Source organism: Calypte anna, chromosome 2, assembly GCF_003957555.1.
Source record: "Calypte anna isolate BGI_N300 chromosome 2, bCalAnn1_v1.p, whole genome shotgun sequence".
Classification (NCBI taxonomy): domain Eukaryota; kingdom Metazoa; phylum Chordata; class Aves; order Apodiformes; family Trochilidae; genus Calypte; species Calypte anna.
Genome location: NC_044245.1, coordinates 49,609,775 through 49,629,771, shown reverse-complemented (window position 1 = coordinate 49,629,771; position 19,997 = coordinate 49,609,775). Strand labels below are relative to the sequence as shown.

The window sequence follows — 19,997 nt, the reverse complement described above, 5'->3', positions numbered from 1 at the left end:
ATGTTAAATTTGCAAATCGAATTAGTGCTCAGAAGTGTTGTCTGATTTCCAGGTATAAATCTGTGAACTTCATTGATTGTTCATATCTAGGGAGCCAGTGTATATACTTCAGATGAAGAAGTTAAAAAACCGAAATCTATATCATGATGAGGCTTAAGCCAAACAGTCCACTTTTGGGGAAGTTTTAACATGCCCACAAGGAAAAATCTCTAATGCAGCAAGAGAAAATGTTGCCCAGTTTTATATAGAGGCTGTCCAAGATAGTTGTTCTAAAGACTAGTGTAGATTCATGGTTTTAATTAAGCTGCTACCACTAGCAACTTCCTAATAAAAAGAAGAGAATGTTATTTATTTTCCTGATAACTTAAGACCCCGACATTTTATGAATCTCCTACTTAGCCAAAAAGACTTTTGTTGTTTACATAATTATAAATAGGTTTTTTTCAGTTCTTGTTCTGCAGGGAACGAACTCATTGCAAAGGATCATCACAAAAAAAAACCCAACCAAAAAAATGAACATTGAAATCAACATCATCTACCCATCTGCTGAACCTTTGTGACAACATTTCTCCTTAAACTTAAGAACAACATGGTGGGAAGATTCCCCAGAGAGTGGGTGAGGGGATGCTCAGCTGCTTGGGGTGTTCTTCAGCAAAGCTACGCCTGATGGCTGGTGCTCTTTGGACTTTACAATGAGTTTACAAGACTGGATCATCAACAGGTATTGGAATGGCATTGGAATGGGCTGCCCAGGGAAGTAGTGGATTCTCCATCCCTGGAGATGTTTAAAAAGAGACTGGATGTGGCACTCAGTGCCATGGTCTAGCAACTGCAACGGTGGTTCAAGGGTTGGATTTGATGATCTCTGAGGTCCCTTCCAACCCAGTCGATTCTATGATTCTATGAACAGGTAATTGTATTTTTATAAATGTAATTAGAGTTTCATGGTTTGATTGTTGTGGTTTGTTTTCTTTTTCCAGCTCTGAGATTGTCTAAAGATGTGTATGGCTCCCTGCATGATTTAAGTGATTTGACTGATCTACAGAGGGCACAAGCCAGGGAAATGCTGCTGTGTAGGCTGTGAGACTGATCTGTACTGATGAGGTGCCCCACGTGGGTCCCCAGTAGACTGGTCAGGGCCTTTTTTGCAGGGGCAGGTGAGAATCTATGGAGGTGGTGCAGCACTGAGGCTGGGAGGGGCTGCAAAATACTTCATTAATTCAGTAGCCTGGAAACTAATGACTGTCCAGATGTGTTATGTGGCAGTCCTGCAGGGCCTGTGGGGTGCCACTGATGCCTTAAGGTAGGGCAGCAGGAAACTATGGCATGGGATGGGGAAAATGAGCCTCAGGGATGGTGGGGCTGGGAGGACTGGCATGAGCAGAGGAGCAGAGCCGGGAAAAGTGGGAGGCAATAACCCATCCCTTCAGTCTCCTCTTCTCTGGGTATCACTTTTCAAGTGATTGTGTACAAACCCCAGGTATAACTGCACAAGTGGTGTGTTCTAGTTTGAAAAGTGCCAGTGTTCTCATTTTCAGTAGGGCCCCTGTTCTGTAATTCCCTGTAAATATACTTTAGCAGTTATATGAGCCATAAGGTAGATGCCTTTTAGCGAATCCTGAAAAACAGAGAGAAGACTCTGACTAGACACCATTTACATTGGGTTGGTTTTTGTTTTGTTTTGCTTTTTGTTTTTTGTTTTTTTTGCTGTTCAAGGTACATATATATTACAGGTTGCTTGAAAAGGGTGGGCCCTTACAACAGTGGCATGCAAACCTCTTGTACTGAGTTTGGCACGGGCAGTGTGTGATTGCTGAAGCTTCAATGCCGTTCCAGAATGGATGTGCTGCTCCACAGCAGTGAGGTGCAAGTTCTTGCCAGCCTGTGTCCATCCACTGATGGTGCTTTGGGCTTGAAGAGGACCTTTGCTTTCCTCAGTATAGGTCCTGGCATAGCTTTGCAGAGCATCGCCTGCATCAGATGTATTCTGGTTTGGACAGGACCTGCATCTCCTGCCCTCCATAGCTCCTTTCCCAGAAAGTTCCCCCCAACCTTCGTGTTCTTCTTTCCCTAAAGAAAATAAGGAAATATCAGAATTAGAGCAGGTACTCAGTTTGGGGCCTATGTATGTGTGTTCCCTCCTTTCTTAGGGGGTAGTCAGAGGGACAGCAAAGGAGCAATACTCGAAAGGGGGGCAGAGATGGTTGCTGAAGAAACAGTAGATGAGGGGGTTGATGGCACTGTTCAATGCTGGCAAGTTCTGAATGATCACGGATGCATAGAAGCGTTCTTTGGTCTCAGGGAGTACGTTGAAGTTGTCCAGAATATCAAAAAGAAAGTAAGGGCTCCAACAGAGAACGAATGCTGGAAGAGAGACAGAGAGAAGGAGAGCTTGACATTATATAGCTTAGCTCTTTATGGTGGTAATCACACACACATAAAGAGAGAATACCATAACACATAAATATTTGCTCATGCAAATAACTCTCTCCCTATGCAGGGACTTACTTAAGAGAATAGTTATTAGATTGTGCACTTATTTGTATTTGTTTTTATTTTAATTCCCATAAAATATATTATGCCTGCTCCTCTAAGGGTTTAGAGTGCTCCCTCTAGACATATTGAAGCACTTTTGAACACTACACAACACATAAAGGGTAAGTAGGTAGCCAGTTAAAGCATCATCAGTTATAGTGAAGTGCTCTTTTAATAGTCCCCTGAGTGAGCAGCCAATGTAAATGTACACACCATCCAAGTGCCACTCTGTGACAGCGCTGCCTAACACAGCCACCTATTTAAAAAGGGCCATTAGACACCCAGGAGCAAGGAATGACACCCTTTCACATCACATTAGGGCATGCCAACATGTTATTTGGCATGCTGGGCAGATGTTTATGGACGCCTTTAGGAAGACTCTAATTCCTATGCTGTGATTTGAGAGATGAATTTGAGGAAGGGAAGCAAGGACTGCATTGTTCATAGCCCCTGCTTTTGTTCAGAGATAGCAGAAATATAAAACCTGAAATATATGCTTGCCTTTATTTGCAGACACAGGGTAAGAAGCTGTCCCTCACAAATTTCCTCTCTTTACACAGGGCCTTTTGATAAAAGATTTACATAGAAACCCTGGGACAGTCAACTAAGTCCTAAGTACCTGAGCTGTAAATATTTGAGTAGCTGTGCAGTCAGACTCATGATCTCTCCCTGATCCAAACAAGACAGCAGGGTGACCCCATGCTTGCTTCCTTTTTCCAGCAATTGGTATTTCTGAGTTAGCAGTTAGCTGAGCACTCACTGAACGTGCAAGGAAGAGGCAAACTCCCCTCCTGTTTCCCAGAGTAACCAAAACATCAGTGACTGTGCACAGACACCAGCACGATAGCAATATGCACTGGTAGTGTTAAGATCATAGCACTGACTGGGCAGAACTTAAGTGGCTTTAAAGAAATCTGTAAATGTTGGGTGCCCTAATCTGCATGTCACAAGATGCTGGCTGCCTAACATTATCAAGGTCCTTCCAAACACTGGGTATCCAGGTGAACTCTTCACATCTGATGGCACTGTGATAGTAGTTGTGTCTGACAAAAGCTTTCTCTGCTTGCCACACACAAAAGTTCAGACAAGAAGCTGTTTCTGGACTTCTGAAGAGAATTAATTACACCGGCCTCTCTCATGTCCACAGATGCTACCACTTTACAGTCAGCTAAGCACATGTAGCAGCAATTACCCCAGTGTCTGAATTTTGTATGTCATTAGAAAGAGGAGTTATCTCTTTTTCATGGGGGATGGATGTCAGCCATCGGGAGCAAATAGTTTCAGTCGCCTTTGTGCCTGTCTCTGGCAGTTAATCACAAGCCCTGTGTGACATCTTTATTTGTCAAGATAGAATGTCAGCCTCTTAATTCCATCAGAATAATGTTATCTCCCTGAGAGACAGAAGACACCTTCACTGAATGAGGAGACCTCATTCTTCCAGCCTTGGTAGGCAACACGCTCCTGTTATCAAATTCAATAGCTCCACATCCTTTGCTTCTCCTTCTTTGCACCACCCCAGCACCTAACATGCCCTACGTAGCCTCCAAGCCTAAAGGACAACCCAGTTGCAAGTCTTCCTGCAGCCTAGATGGGAAGGATATGAAGCCCTCTTTTTAGGCAATGTCCCTCCTTTTACTTTCTTTATGCATGTGGAGAGCTGTGCATATAATTTCTTTTGAAATTTATGTCAGATGCCTAAGAAAGAGTTTATCTGCCAGAGGAGAGGAGAAGGACTAGGTCAGTAGGCAAGTCAGAGGGTCTAAGTAAATCTTCTCTGAGCCATCTACTCATCAGCACTTTGTGGATGACAGAAGGAGCTGAGGAAGACCAGCTCCCAGACGTCAGCATCCTCCTTAGCTAATTGCTCTGGGGCTTTTCACTTACCAAGGATAATTACGATGCTGTACTTGATTGCTTTCACTTTTGCCCTGGATATGAACCCACGACTTGTATAGCCAGCAGAGGTTTTGCCACCTGGGGAAAGAGCAGATCAGTTGGTAAAAGGGCAAGTCTAGTACATGGAAAAGTCAGTGTGTACCTCCACTGCCAGGACAGTGATATGAAGGTCACCCTTACAAGGTGTCAGGCTCAGTAGTTCCTGAAATTTGGAAACTTCCAAGCCTGCTCAGGGTGGACACTTGAAACCTGTGACAGCCAAAATCAAAAGGGGAAATGTAATCAGAAAAGGTCTTCCTGAAGGATCATGGTACCTGGGTATTCTCAACATATAGTCAGGAGAACCACTGCCTGTGTGCCCAACTCTAGCACAAAAATCATGTGCAACCACAGCTACAAAAACACAACCAGAGTTTTGCTCTAGGAGATATATTCTGAAAGGAACTGGCAGCTATAATTAAGAAAAGATAAGAAACAACCAGGCAAAACAGACTACCTATTCACTTTTAACCTCATTTTAGTCAGAAGGACTTAAAGAACTCCATACTCAATTCCCTTAGTCTTTTTTTGATGCTCTGGATCAAAAAAGTCATGCATTTTGCTCTCCAGGTTGACTCAGTAATGAAATATGAAATGTTGTTACACTAGCTTTTCAGAAATGAAGTGTGGCTTGAATTGTGAAGCAAATTCTATTCAGTCTCACACCAAGGCTGGTTGATCTCATTTCCTCCAAAGTCACACTGCTGCTTCTGAGAATCAAACCCCCATATTTGAGTAACAGTAACAGCATGATTCAGTGTAGTGAATACACAAGAAGGTAATTTTTTTATCCAAACACCTTTAAACTACTGTAGCCCAAACTCAGGACAGAAATTTTGATTAATGCAATTGGAAATGTGTGTGCACACCACTCCTTGCACCTCTTATGAAAACAGCATATCAAAGCTGTATAATTTTAAAAGATGTAAATATAAATAAAATTAATGTGGGCTTGTAATCAAAGAAACATCTCATTTAGAAGCTCAAAATTAGTCCGTATGTAGTGTTACTGAAAATAACTTGGTGCCTTTCAGGACACAATATACCTTCTGGATGAAAATGACTTTTTTTTCAAGACCAATGCTGATTTTGTCATGAAGGCAGGATCACTAGAAATCAGTCCTACTCAAGCTTTTCAAAGAAGGAATAAATCTTAGATTATAGTTAACAAATGTCAAGTTATGACACAAGGATATCTGAATATGTGCAACTTCACAGTAAGACACTTTCTCCACACATGGTCCATGCTCCTGCTTCAGGCAACTACCAGCAATGTGGTTCCTTTGGTTTGGTGTGTTTCCACTCACCACTTTGCTACACTGTTTGATTGTGTGCTCTTACAGTTGTATTGTAAAACACATAAGCATGAATCAACATACTTCATTTATGTAGTAGTTATGAAGTTATATACGAAGTTATAACTTCAACTTCATAACTAATAGGAAAGGCAAATGAGAAATGAGGGTCTTGACATTAGTTGTGCTCTTTGCCAAAATAGCTCATAACAATCAAAAAATAGTAGAATCATAGAACATTTGGGGATGGAAGGAACCTTAAAGATCATCTAGTTCCAACACCCCAAAATGTTTCTGGTCTTGGAGTGGAAAGATCTGTTCACTTTATGACTTTCCATAGCCAGGAATTTCTGAGCGTGATCAAATCCAGACTTGTGAGGGCATGTGAAAATACAACAAAAGTGTTACCTAAGTATATGCTAGAAAAAAATTATTCTGGAAAAGGGCAAAGGTCTAGGAGTTGGGATCCTATGTTCTAGAATAAGGATATTTTTACTTTTTAGTTATTTTCATCTTACAGATTTTTTCTATAATTTTTCTTAAGGGGACTTAATGCCAAATGAAAGGTAGCAAAAGTGTTATGAATGAGCAACTGCAGAAGCCCTATTCCCACCGCAGTGATGAGGACCCAGTGTGTCGCTCCATGTCCAGGCATTTCTAGATCTGGGGGACCATCCGGAATCAAATCACAAAGTTGGAGACCTGTGTGTGCTGAGACTCACCAGGGCAGCTGGATATGATGACAGCCTGAGCTTTGCTCTTCATCCAGATGGTTCGAATCACAACTGAGTATATGACGCTAGAGAAGGGAAAGAGTCATTGGTATTATGAGGCACAGTAAATTTATCTGACATCTCAGTCGTTTGTGCTCTGTGAACACCCTTACCTAGGTGTCAAGAGCTCAAAGAGATGAAGGGACTCCATAGGAATAAAAATGACAGAAGCAATAATAAACAAAAGATGACTCTTTTGTTGTACTTTACAGAAGCAGATCTGAAGAGTTTTCACCATGAAAGTCATTATCATTGCCCTGGCTTTGCAGACATCAAATCTGAGGCTCAGAGAAATGCAGTGATTTGGCCAAAATCTTGCAGGCAAGAACTCACTGGGGATTTTGAGCTAGTTGAGGCCTGATCTGCCTAGATACTAACCCTAAAATGGGGAAAGCAAGGGGAGGGAGCTGATTTTGCTGCATGCAGACTTCTGTTTTGGATTTACTTTGTGAGGGTGAAGCTGACAAATAAAATGGTACACTGGGAAATTCGGCAAGGACAAGATCCACGAGAAGTTAAATATAGCTGTGCTCACTTTCAGGTTTCAAGGTCCTGGAGAATTCAAGATGGACAGAAGTATCAGGCAGATGGACACAGTTAGGTGATACAAATCCAGATATACCACAGTTTGCGTATTTAGAAGGGAATATACATATGCTTCTAATGGGCAAGATGAGAAGTGCCCTACTCCACAGTGACTTCAGATAATCATAGAATCATAGAATCATAGAATCATAGAACTAGCTGGGTTGGAAGGGACCTCAGAGATCATCGAGTCCAACCCTTTTACCACCATTGCGATTGCTAGACTATGGCCCATTCCAATGCCGGATCACTCTCTCCGTAAAGAAATTCTTTCTAATATCTAACCTAAATTTCCCCTGGCACAACTTAAGACCATGCCCTCTTGTCTTGTTGAAAGTCGTCTGGGAAAAGAGACCAACCCCCCCCTGGCTACACCCTCCTTTCAGGGAGCTGTAGAGAGTGATGAGGTCTCCCCTGAGCCTCCTCTTCTCCAGGCTGAACAGCCCCAGCTCTCTCAGCCTCTCCTCATAGGGTCTGTGCTCGAGTCCCTTCACCAGCCTGGTTGCCCTCCTTTGGACCTGCTCCAGCACCTCAATCTCCTTCCTAAACTGAGGGTCCCAGAACTGGACACAGGACTCAAGGTGTGGCCTCACCAGGGCTGAGTACAGCGGCAGAATCACTTCCCTGGACCTACTGGCGACGCTGTTCCGGATACAGACCAGGATGCCATTGGCCTTCTTGCCTACCTGGGCACACTGCTGGCTCATGTTCAGCTTCCTGTCAATCCAGACTCCCAGGTCCCTTTCTGCCTGGCTGCTCTCCAGCCACTCTGTCCCCAGCCTATGCATGTGCATTACCTTTCCCTAGGCGATGACAAATCTGGAATATTTATTTAATATATAATAAGTAAAAATAATTCCTTCAGGCTGAAGAGCTCTTTGTACCCACATCCTTGATGAGGAAGGCACCTTTCCACCTTTTCCTCAGTTTACATAAGAAAAAGACGAGGCCCTGCTCTGTCTGCCTTTTCTCTTGCAAACATGCATGAAGTGTAGCTAAAATCACTTAGCAACAGCATACTTTTGACTGGGGTGTTCCTTTTTAGTCTTCTAAGAAAGACAAAAATAATGGAAAGTACCTCAGCTAATGCACTCAGGTTGCCACGTTTTCCTGATGTCAAACCCAAACACAGGTTGTCATGTGCTCTTTGCAGTACAATGCAATGTTCTGGTGGGCCTGGGGCAGCATGACCATTAATTGCCATAAACTCTGTGGTAACTCTGTGAAAAAAGATGCATCTAGGGAGATTATTTCAGGGTGTTTTGTAGAGAAAAAATGTGTCTTATTATACTGTGATTTTTTTTATTGCAAGAAGATACATTATTCTTATTAGAGCTTTCAGATTCGTATATGAGGCTTTTCTACTGCACCCTCAATTTGTAGAAATTCTTCAAAAGACAGTATTTTTGTGCCTTTCTGTGGAAGTTTTAACCATCTGGTTTCCAGGCTCAATAGGTTAGAGATGAAAATTCAAGCTGCAGCCTGGGCTGTGCAGCAGAACAGGATAGTAGTGTATTTGCCCAGTGAGGGTTTTCCATGCATCCTCCATAGATCCCAGCTTGCCCTCCTTAATCCCTTCAAAGGTCCGATGTGGCTCCCAGATGACTTAAACATTTTTCTTTTATGTCCTGGCTTTGCAAGAAGCTCTTCATTTATCAGCTGGTGCACTTGAGAGTTCCTTTGTACTTTGTACTGCCAATGGTGGAAAATTCTTGTATCCTCTCTCATTTTATTGCTCCAATGAATACGAATGTGTTACAATGATAACTGTTGTCATCTCAAGAAAATTTCCAGATGGCTCCTAAAAATCCCATTTCTATTTTCTCTCTAGCCTGCCATCTCTAGCCTGACCTTTTTATTTGCAGTTGAAACAATACACCCTCTGATGCAGACCTACATGAGTCCAGATGGACACATTCAGAGTTGCTTTAGTGTAAGAATGAAGGACCCTAATTCTCAAGTCAAAATACTTAGACTCCCTGCTTCCAGCCAAGTGCCAAATGGATTGAATTGTGAAATCAGGTTCCACACTTCCTTTGCCTCTGAGTCCATAAATCCTGCTCTCTGGCTGCAGAGTCTGGAGGAGCATCCCTTTCACCAGATGCAGTTAAAGTGGCTGTCTTCGTCACTTGTCATTTCACGTGTGAGATTACATGCTGTTTCATTTCAATTCTTACTTTTTCAAAATTCAAGGGAAAGTTTAATTCCTGGTTTAATCTGGTGGCTTCTAAAGTGCTGCCAACATAGTGGATTTGTACTGATGGTTTTACCTCTGTTCATCTTTCTGTTCTCTATAGCTGGATTTTATCAGGAGAGGACCGGAGGTGGTGTAAAGATGCTCAGGCTGGATGTCAGGAAAGAGGAGTCACTTATCACTTCTCACACTGCGTACACTTTCCATTTTACCAATCACAATCCTGGCTTTTATACTTTCATCTCTCTTAGACTCCAGATCTTATAAGTGACTAATCTTTTTTTTTTCTTCTTTCTTTTTTTTTTTTTTTTTTCCCCAGCTATGCTGGCACTGAGCAAACAGACTGACGTTACCAGAAATGTGTCACACAAAGCTTAAGATCATAAAAGACAACTACATGTGTGTTTCAAAGCTGTAGTAATAAAGGGAGAGCACTGATGGAACAGAAGCTGTATTTTTCTTATGGGGGAAAAGCAGGTTCTTTTCAGGATGAATTTGTAGCTACTTTCTTTCAGGAAGAGGCAGCTGGAGGAGGTTATGGCTATTGGTGACATCTCAAAGGGTGGGAGGAAATTCCCACTTGATGGAAAATGAAGTGGCATATGACCAAAGATTAGAGTGGGGACAGATGACAACCAGTATTCAGATGGACAGGAGGGTGTTCTGCAATGGTTTGCACCATTCTGACAATATTGTAACCTTTTTCCTTCCTCTCTACATCAAGCTACTCATCCCTCAGAGCCAAGATCTAAGAGCACAGCATACACACATGCATGGCAAGCCTATAATTGCCATGAACCTAATTTTCCAGCACACGGAACATAACCCTGCATATTACTTGCTCCTGTCTCCACTGAAAGCACTGGGACATAGGATTTATAGTTTGTTAGGGACAGATGCTGTCAGTTCACTCTGTGTCTGTAAGTGTGCAATGCACTGGTCTTCCAGCCCTCACTGGGGATTCTTATGGACAATATAAGTATGTGTTGTAGTATGATACTATGATATTAAAATACTGTATGAATTTTTGTGGCCCTTTATTTGCAGGTAGGAAACTAAAGAAACAGAAGAAAGCCTCACGTGTGTTAGTCAAACCTGGATGGAAAAATAATCTAAATCTTTTTGAGAAGGAGCCAATCACGCTGTGAGTGCTGCAGAATAGAAAAGGCTGTTGATCTGAAAATACAGTGATTTTTTTTAGCCCTGATGAGATGTGTATCTGCAGAGGTGTCAGGAAAATACAATAATATGGGGCAGCCTATGGGTGTAATTTAGCAAATTAAATTCATTCCATGTCCAAAAGCAGTATAGCTTGATCTAGATTCTGAAGGACTAAGGTACGTGTTCATTGTAGCGTGTTATTAGTAAATAGTGTTGTGTAATTTGACCCCATTAATAATTAAAGCATTCTTCATCTGTGTAAATAACTAACTTATGGTTAGTGATGCAAATGGTACCTTGAATAGTCCCACTCCATCTTTGTTTTTAATTCCTAAATCATTTTTGTTCTGGAAAAGAAAATGTCTCCTGGTAAAGTTGTTTACGTGCCAACAGTTTTTTAAAATAAAGGATTGCAATATGATAGCACTCCATCCAGCTTGAGTAGTGACTAGTAAAATGAGTCTTTACAATGGGAAAAGCACAGGTAAGCTCCCTGCTAGTTGCTTGTGTTTATCTTCCAGAACTGTCCATTGTTCCTTGTACTCTGTGCAAAGTGGTGCAGCTGTATTATATTTTATGGTAGATGATTTACAGCTCTGTTTATCCAAAGACAAAAGGCAAATGTATGTTCATCTGAGCAAGCTATTACAGTCATGTGTAATAGCTTTTTGACTAGATGGACAGTAATTAGAATATATGTGAGATCTAGGCTCTTGTATTTAGGAATAGAAATTGGAGGCAAAAATTGGTGTTCTTGTTAAATCAGGCTCAAAAAGTGATTCCTCTTTTTTTATTTTTAGATTTTTTAGAAATCGCTTTATTTGGTTTAATTCAGACAAAAGCCTTTTGTTTCATCTGTTTTTCATTTCATTGCAATTCCTTGGTTTTGGTTCCATACATTCCGTTTTAGCTGATCCAGGTTTCTCCCTTCTAGTAATTTTTCTGTTGCTCCAAAGCAAATGTTCTCTTTGGAGCTGTTTTTTGTTGGTTGGTTTGTTGTTGTTTTGGGGGTTTTTTTTGTGGTTTTTGTGGGTTTGTTTGTTTTGGTTTTTGTTTGTTTGTTTGTCTTACTGCAGATGGACGTTTTTTCCTCTATGCTTCAAGAGGAACTTTTGCAATTTTTTAAACCTGAATTTAGAATTGTATTAGACAAAAATATATGTATTACACTTGTGAATTAAAATATACAAAATATATTTGGCAACCTTGAAAAAAAGAAAAAAAAAAGACTCTGATTTACTGGATTATTGAATGTTAGAATATAGTTATGGTTTGGCAAAGAGTAGTGATACAGAACAGAAACCCAGCAGCCTTTCTGCCTCCCAACTTCACAGGACCTGAGGGGGCCAGGTGCAAATATTTGCAGGAGAGCAGGGTGCAATCTTGATTTGACCCATATTTAACTTTCATTCAGCAATGTTCCAGTTGTATTTAGCTATCACAGATACCATCTGAGATTTGCTTGGCATACTTTTGTGTAGAAGAAATGGCTTTGGTTTTAGCTGTTGATGCTTGTCCCAGAATGGGATAAAACTAATTACTTCAGGTTGCCTAATTAATTTTTCTGAATTTTTCAGGGTTTGGAAATCTGCTGATAGCAACTGCAGAAAAAGTGGTAGATTAGCCTAAATAAATGGGAAGAACAGGCCAAATTTTTAAGTGTTGTAAAGAGGATTATTATGCTGGGTGTGTGGCTCTCCCATCATCTCTCATCATCAGCGGATGCAGAGATAGTGGGGAGAAGGGGAGCTTCTATATGAAAAGAGCAAATATTCTTCCATTTTCTCAGCTCTCAAAAATAACCACACACTTGGGCTGAAAATCTAATCACAGCTTTTCATTCTCTTTTTATTATTCAGGTCTTGTTCATTTGGATTATAATCAGATAAAAAACTCACCACAAAACCACAAGCTGATTGCCAATTCTTCAGTTGTGAAGGAGTGCTGAGAACAGACCTCCTAAGTATTTAAATCTTTCAGGTCTATTGCAGTTTTGTTCATAGATTGCCTTTTTATACATAGTTTAAAAAAAAAAAAAGGGAGAGATTGCTGGTTTTTTTCTGGTCTCTGTCATGGCTTGGAATCTATAAGGTTTGCTCACACCGTGCCTGGAGGATTAGCTCATTGGTGGAAGGGTTTTCAAGACCAAGCATAAGGTTATCAGCTAAATAATTCATTCCATGGGCTGTGTAGTTATGAATAACACAGCTCCTGTGAGTCAGCTGAAGCCTGTGTCAGGAACATGTGAAATCAGCTCTTCCAAGAGAGCTGAGGGATGGATGAGAGAAGCTTAAAAGATGATGGTACCTGGACTGTAGCAAGTGAAAATTGCTCAGACAGAGCAGCATATCTAATGGGGAATTAAATCCTGCACCTGAAAAGTAAAATTTTATCCTCTGTATGCACTCTGAATGAGTTGTGCCAGGAAAAGTGCTGTCATCAGTGAAAGACTTTTGCTCCAGAGGTTAGGTTTTCAGCAAATTCAGGTGGCAGAACTAATTAAGAATTAACTCTGCCAGCCAGCGGCCCACACTGTATTAGGCACCTGACATGCAGCTAAATCAGAGTTTTTCAGCAGAGACAATAAAGTAGCTGTGCAAACAAAATGACCTGTTATAGGAAAGGTCTTGTTTTTTAATTTTAATATTTTTTTCTTTCTTACTTTTTTTTTTTTTTTTTTTTTTTTTAATTCTTAGTACGTGTGGTGTGTGCCTTGGCTCCTGGCTTATTTGTGTTTCCAGATTCTTCGATACTGATCCTTGACTTTTATGGATTGCCTTTCCATCATTATTTTATGGCCCTTCTTTAACAATATCTTCAGCAAAAGGCCATTAAATTTAAAGAAATCACAAGAATGCCTTCCTTCATTTACTAAATATCTCCACTCATTTTTATAATTATATTTTTTGACAGAGTAACAAACAACTATAGTGAACAGCACCTCTTTCATCCTTCTGAAATAGCACTTGTTTTTCATCAAACCCACCACGTGTCTCAAAGTATTCAGTGGAACAAAACTTTTGCAGAGAAATCAAGTCCCTGCAGACACTAAGAGCCTAGCTAACTAATTAATGTTCTTTTGCTTCAAACTGCTTACCAGATTATTTATATACTGCAGCCACATAAGGTGAAAAGCTTTTAAACTCCTGGACTGCCAAGAAATTTTAAAGACACTGATGTCACTTCTTGAGGCTATGTTGACAGATGCTTTACAGATGCATCAGCTGGGAAGTTGGAACCTTCAGTGGTATGCTTGAAACTTGAAAAAATGTTCCCAAAACACTGCATGGAATTTGTTCACAGTGTCCTTGCTGACCTTGTTCTGATGGTAGTCTTTTTTCAGGTGGTTCCAGAAAATCATCTATATTCTGAAGAAAATATCACCACTGACAACTAGAAATAAACGAGCACCAAAAAAATCCTTCCATGGCTCACCCCCCCTTTCCTCCTCACAGTGCTTGGTAGAACTTAGGATGTGTAAAGAACATGACTTATGCTGGCAAGGAGGTGAGAGCATTTGTGTTAGTATTCACTGAAACAAGGAATGTGTTTGCGCAGGAAATGGGCACTGCTCTTCCCTTTGGCTCCAAGGTTGGTGCTTTAGGCTCCTGTCCTGCCATAAAGTTCTCATGTGAAAACTACGTAAGGTTAAAGGCACAAAAAATTTACGGCACTTTATTCATGTCTCAGATGTCAAATCTCATGAAATGCCAGTTTCACTGACTTTCTCTTTCCTCATGTCTTCCTTGACAACTTGCCTGTGGGGATTTACTGCGAAGCAAGGCACGGTGCTGACCTGTTTTGAGTATCTCCCTCTGGCAAGGAGGACGGGAGCATAATGTCAGCAGCTCAAAAATCTGTTGGTATGCAGCTTGCCTTTTCTTTCCAAGCAAGTATACATCCCATGTGAAAAAGAGCAGCTGATCTGTAATAGAAAGTGTGTGGGCCTGTAAGTTTGAGTGTTGGAAGAGGTGTTTCACCCACCTGTGGAATCACTGCTAACGGGACAGGCTATGGGACTTTTCCGAAAGCACAATGCTGGCTAGCAGTTACTGATGGCTGCTACTTGAGAAAATTCTTAACAGAAGTCCTCTCATAGTAACAGCCAACCTCCAAGCTTTCTAGTGCCATTTCTTTTGTACAGTTCAATCACTTTTTGTCTCTTCTGTGTGCATTTATTCTTTCTGCTGTCAGTGCTTGGCTGTAGATTCAAATTTTTTATTTACATAATCCTATTTTTTTTTTAATTTAAAAAAAGGCTGGTTTTAAGATGTAGGCAAACATGCAAAGTAAATGATCCTCTCTAGAAAGGAAGAGCATGTGGAAAATCTGGCTGTAGCACTTCTCTGTTGTGATCACACTACTTCTTCAAGGAGAACTTCTCTTTGTTTTGTTTGTATATCTGTACAATCACAAAAATGGAAAGATTAGGAAACTGACACGTTATGAGCAAAATATAAAAAATTGTCTCCTCTCTGTAGTGACCAACACTGATCCGCATTGAATCTGTCTCAAAAAGTCAGCTGGATGAGTTCCAGCACCATGTTTTCCATGGTCCTGTGATTTTGGCTCTGTGAGAAACTTGTTTCCATTAGAAGCTAAAGAACCTATTCTCTGTGATTAAGTAATAAGAAACATCAAGGTACAGCTTAACTGGAAAGTAACTAAAATCATGATATTGTTTTACTACATAGCTTATGCTGTCAGCATCTAGAAGAGGTCATCCCCCTCACCCTGTTCTCACCTGGGATGCTAGTGAGGAGGAAGCTAATGGAGATTCATGATTCATTACCTTCTGGAGAAGTTGATGGACCATGAGAGATGTCCAAAGGACATACAAGCATATCTACCCTGGTGAGAGCCCAAACAACATGTCACCAGATTATGAGGAGCAAAAAGAATCCCAGCAAAAAATCCTCTTTGCCGCTAAGAAGAGATGGACAGTGAGAAATCTTATTGTAACTCTGCAACTGAAAGGGAAATAAAGGAAAGAAATATGTCTGGGCTTAGAGAACAAATTACTGTGACTGACAGCTTTTCAAGGCAGTTAAGAAGCCTCACTTCTTTTCCACAGCAGTCTTTGACTGCTTTTTTGCACTCCTCCTGGCTAGATAATTTTTGTTTAACCATGGATAATATCAGAATCCTGAAGGGACGCAATAAAATTCACTGATCACCAATGCACGGTCTGGGATATCAGTATACCTCCATATATAAGCAGGTTGTCTTCATGATTTCAGGCAAATCAGTCTCAAATATTTGCAGCTGAGGTTCCCCATTACAAAACAGGAAGAACTTTTTTTTTGTTTGTATTTTAGGAGTGGTTGGCAGCTTCAAATGCTTGGAGATTTCATTCCCATCCTAGTGAATCTGCACTCTTCACATATTACGAAGCTATGGAGCACTTCGAGTTAATTTTAGTTTAATTAAGCATGCTTTTCTGTTCTTTTATTAAAACTGTGTTTTCCATAATAGCTAGACATTCTTACTGGATTTTAAAAGATAACTTTCAAGTCTGAATCTGTGGAGATAAGTGGACACACTTAGAGATTGAGTCTTTTTTTAGAGAAAACCTTTCTCTGGCTATTAATACTGCATGGAGAACATCCAGGGCAAGGACAGTGACCTGTGCATTATGTGGTAAAAAATAAAGCAGCTATAAAGCAGGTATGGAAATGAAACCGTAGTGAAAGAATAGAAATTAAACCATTAAGTTAATTGCACACCTGGCAGCTTTCATCACGCGCTTGCTGACTGCAGTTCAGGCTTACCTGATAATGATCAGAGGAATGAAGTACACCAGAAAAGCCACCACTGTCATGTAGGGTATCCAGTAGGAGTCATCAGGCCAGAGAGCCCAGCACTGCACTTCCCCATTGGAGAGCTGCCGTTTCCCAAAAATAATCAGAGTCGGTATGGAAAACAGGAAAGAGAGGCTCCAGGCCACTCCAATAAGAACTTTTGCTTGTTTTTCTGTGCAACAGAGTCAAACAGATGGTGTTAATGGAGGTGCTGGTGTGACTGGCCCTTTGTAGCAGTGCTGGATAGGAAGAAAGGAGGAGGAAATTGGGTGGAGTAACAGAATTTCGGGCAGCAGCCAGCTGATGCTGAAAAGACTACAAAGAAAAATGGGGATTTCATCTCCTTTTCATGAGAAAAAAATCATATAACTATGGTCTTGTATTTATCTAAATAATGTGTATAAATATATGAGGGCTGGGCATCAAGAAGGAAGGCACAACCTCTTCTCGCTTGTGCCCTGTGATAGGATGAGGGGCAATGGATTGAAGATAGAGCACAGGAAGTTCCACCTCAACATGAGGAAGAATTTCTTTACTACAAGGTTTACAGAGCCCTAGAATAGGCTCCCCAGAGAGGCTGTGGAGTCTCCTTCTCTGGAGACTTTCAAGACCCGTCTGGATGCATTTCTGAGTGACCTGCCCCAGTTTTGGTCCTGCTCTGCCAGGGGGGTTGGACTTGATCTTCAGAGGTCTCTTCCATCCCCTGTCATTCTGTGATTCTGTGATATTTGATTTACAGATGCTAAGGGCTCATTGAGTCTAGAACACCATGAGAAACACACTGGTCAGGGCCAGCAAAGCAGAGACATGAGAGTAAAAGGTTCCTCTGTGCCACCAACACAACACCATGAATGAATGCAAGGGAACACAGGCTGGCCCTACTGCATGCTCTCACCCTGGCCTAGAAAAGCAGTGGTCAGGAGGACACTGAGACAGGGAAAAAGAGCCCTTGTAGCAGAGAAAGGCTGAGACTAGGAAGAGTTACTTAAAATACAAACTAGGTTGGGGCATACTGGTTGTATTGGCAGGGGAAATGTCCCTCTTCGAATGGAAATTAAACATTTTGATGCACCTTGTAATGAAAAAGCTTGAAAAACATTTCCCACCAGGAAAGAGAAGATGTATCAGTTCAGAATCAGAATAAAACTACACAACAAGCTGCTTTTACCTCCAGCTGCAGCTTTACTACCCTAGAGAAACATAGTCCTGAAGAGGCCACAACTCCTGCAGTTCTCTGCATCATAGTGTGGATAAAACCCAGCTCCCGCTGATGGGCAGATGATGGTGGGCTTGTGCTCGAGTCTCAGTCCTGTTTTATGAGCCACGACAGGCATGGACTAGGAGATCCTGCTGGACCTCATGGTGAGGATCTGGAGCTAAAGGATCCTAAAACTCTGGCCAGGTTTGTGTTACTGCTTCCCCTTGACTTCTGATCCCCTCTGCTGTCAATGGGGAAAGCTGGTGGGAAATCAAATGATGTCTGGTGGCACCCATGGGATTTTATAAAAATCTATTTGTTGGAGCAGACAGGCCTAAGGCTTTCATTTTCACATATCTGGAGTATGAGTGATTCTTAGCAGCAGTTATTCCTCCTGTGTCAGATTGTGAGAGGAACAGACTGGGACAGTTTTTTTGATCTGGGAAGCTTTTGTATTGAAATGCTTTATTATGGCACAAAATAGCCAAGGTCATGTGTGAAACAGAAAATCCCTTTAAATTATGCATTTTAAGAAGAATGTCTTTTCTCCTTTAAATTCAAAGAGCAATATGGAAGTGTGTGGGGTAAACATTCAGAGAGTAACTTCACTTTCTGTGCAGTTTTCTGTGCAGAAGTAAAACTGCACTTTATTATGTTTGATAACACATCAGCTGCAAATATTAACTTGTTCTGCTCAATTTTAAATGCTACCCATGTTCAGCAAAACAGAGTCTTGATAGTCTGAGCTTTAAGCTTAGGGGGACTGTGAGGGCATCTCTGTAAGTGAGAAGGTTAGATAGAAATTGTAAATACTGTACAGGAAAAGGAGAGCTGTAGTTTCCCAAAGAATAACAGGATAAATTTAGAAAAAGGAATATTAACAGTAATTTTCACAAAATGGTTCCTGACAGAAATGGGTTTTTGGTTGTGAGATAGGTACTTAAACTACATACATACAAGATTCAGTGGAGTCCTTGTGTCTGTTTCCAAGGGGAAATGATCACTCGTGGGTAACATACTTTATTTTAGAAACGTCCTTTATTTGAAGACAACTGAGCAATTTGGGTTGGGTAAGCACAATGTTTTATCTTTGTGTTTTATGAAGCATTATCATCAATGTTCATTTATTCTTGTTTCTAAATGTTCCTTGTGTTTGGTAGAATATGGCTTTGATAGAGTGAAGTGCTTTACAGGGCACTGATAGCATCTATGCAAGTAGATTTTTATTTTATCAGTTGGAATTGGTTGTCTCACAAGCAAGTTCTTTTTAATGTGGGTTTTGTTGCTCTGTTTAGTGTGGGGTTTTTGTATGTTTTTGTGGGTTTTTTTTTGTGTGAATGCTTTAATATTTTCTAAATGACAGCAAATCATATAACTAGATCTACATGAATTATAAATGGAATTTTAAAAAAGCATCAGCTTTTGAAATTCAATATTCCATTCAGCCAGCCTCGGTATTTTCCTTGAAAAACAACTTTGCTCTTTAAATGAAATTTTTCATACTGGAGTGGTCAAGACTAACAGCTCGGTTTGGAGTGGAGATCTCAGTTTTGAGTTCTAGCACTGGCTTTCCTAAAGGATGTTTTTGTGTCACCATCCCCTTGGTTCCCCTTCTGCCATCTGTGCTTTGCAGCAGCAGGTTTTTTTTGCACATCTGTCTGCTCCCAGCAACATGTGGTGAGGAGGCATCTCTTGAGAGGAGTTCTGCTCCTCCCTCCCCACAATGCTACTGTTGTTCTATAACACGAGTGCCATTTTAAAATTAGGTTTTAAATCCAGAGAGAGAGATGTTCCAGAATCTCATTGATATGATAGAATTCAGCACCATTTGCAGCCAGAAGCCCTGCAAGGGGCAACTTAAACCTACTTTGATTTTGTCTTTTACTTAAGCGGTTCTGCTGTCACCTTTTGATTAGTTTATATGTTGCTTGCATATATCTTTCCAACATGGTAAAATATTTAACTATAGCTTCTCAGGTTTTTTTACTTTCAATCTTTATTTTACAAATTTTGTTTCCAATGACTCTTTAGGTTATCAAATTGAATACCTCAGACAATAAAAATGTTAGGATTATAAGGTATAGTTCTTTAACATCCTGCACTTTCTGTGGTCTTTTGTGTATTTGTAAAGTGAATAAAAAATGTTTAACTATTGTTTTCTCAGAAACCATGCAAATTACAGCTAATACAAATGTTTTTTAAGATGACCTGAGGCTAGTAACTAAATCATAATTTAAAAATCATAATTTTTTTAACATTCTCGAAGCAAATAATATTCAAGGCTCCATGAAGTGATAATTTTTAAAACAGCTCTTCTGTTTCTTGATTGAATGATTCAAGGGGATAAGTGTTTCATTTTGCCACAACATGACTCAGAACCTGTTTTAAAGTTTCTCTGTGTCATCACCAATAATAAAATCCTGTAAGGCTCATTGTTCTTTGCCTGCAGAACAGCTAAGAGGGTATTTCAAAAGCTTCCCATATGACACCTCTGCTAGAAATATTTGGGTGCAAAAGGTG

At 40.6% G+C, this 19,997-nt stretch overlaps 1 protein-coding gene across 1 annotated transcript in view; it reads right to left on the bottom strand.

The window, feature by feature from the left end:
* Nucleotides 1-1,933: 1,933 nt before the first annotated feature.
* NPSR1 (neuropeptide S receptor 1) overlaps nucleotides 1,934-19,997 on the bottom strand; it is a 61,369-nt gene continuing 43,305 nt past the window's right edge. Inside the window, exons 5-9 of the mRNA XM_030445631.1 lie at nucleotides 16,250-16,451; nucleotides 6,488-6,564; nucleotides 4,420-4,509; nucleotides 2,184-2,364; nucleotides 1,934-2,070 (exon numbers count right to left, since the gene is read on the bottom strand). Coding sequence (XP_030301491.1) covers nucleotides 1,977-2,070; nucleotides 2,184-2,364; nucleotides 4,420-4,509; nucleotides 6,488-6,564; nucleotides 16,250-16,451 — 644 coding nt within the window. The 3' untranslated portion in view covers nucleotides 1,934-1,976. The remainder of the gene's footprint in view (nucleotides 2,071-2,183; nucleotides 2,365-4,419; nucleotides 4,510-6,487; nucleotides 6,565-16,249; nucleotides 16,452-19,997) is intronic.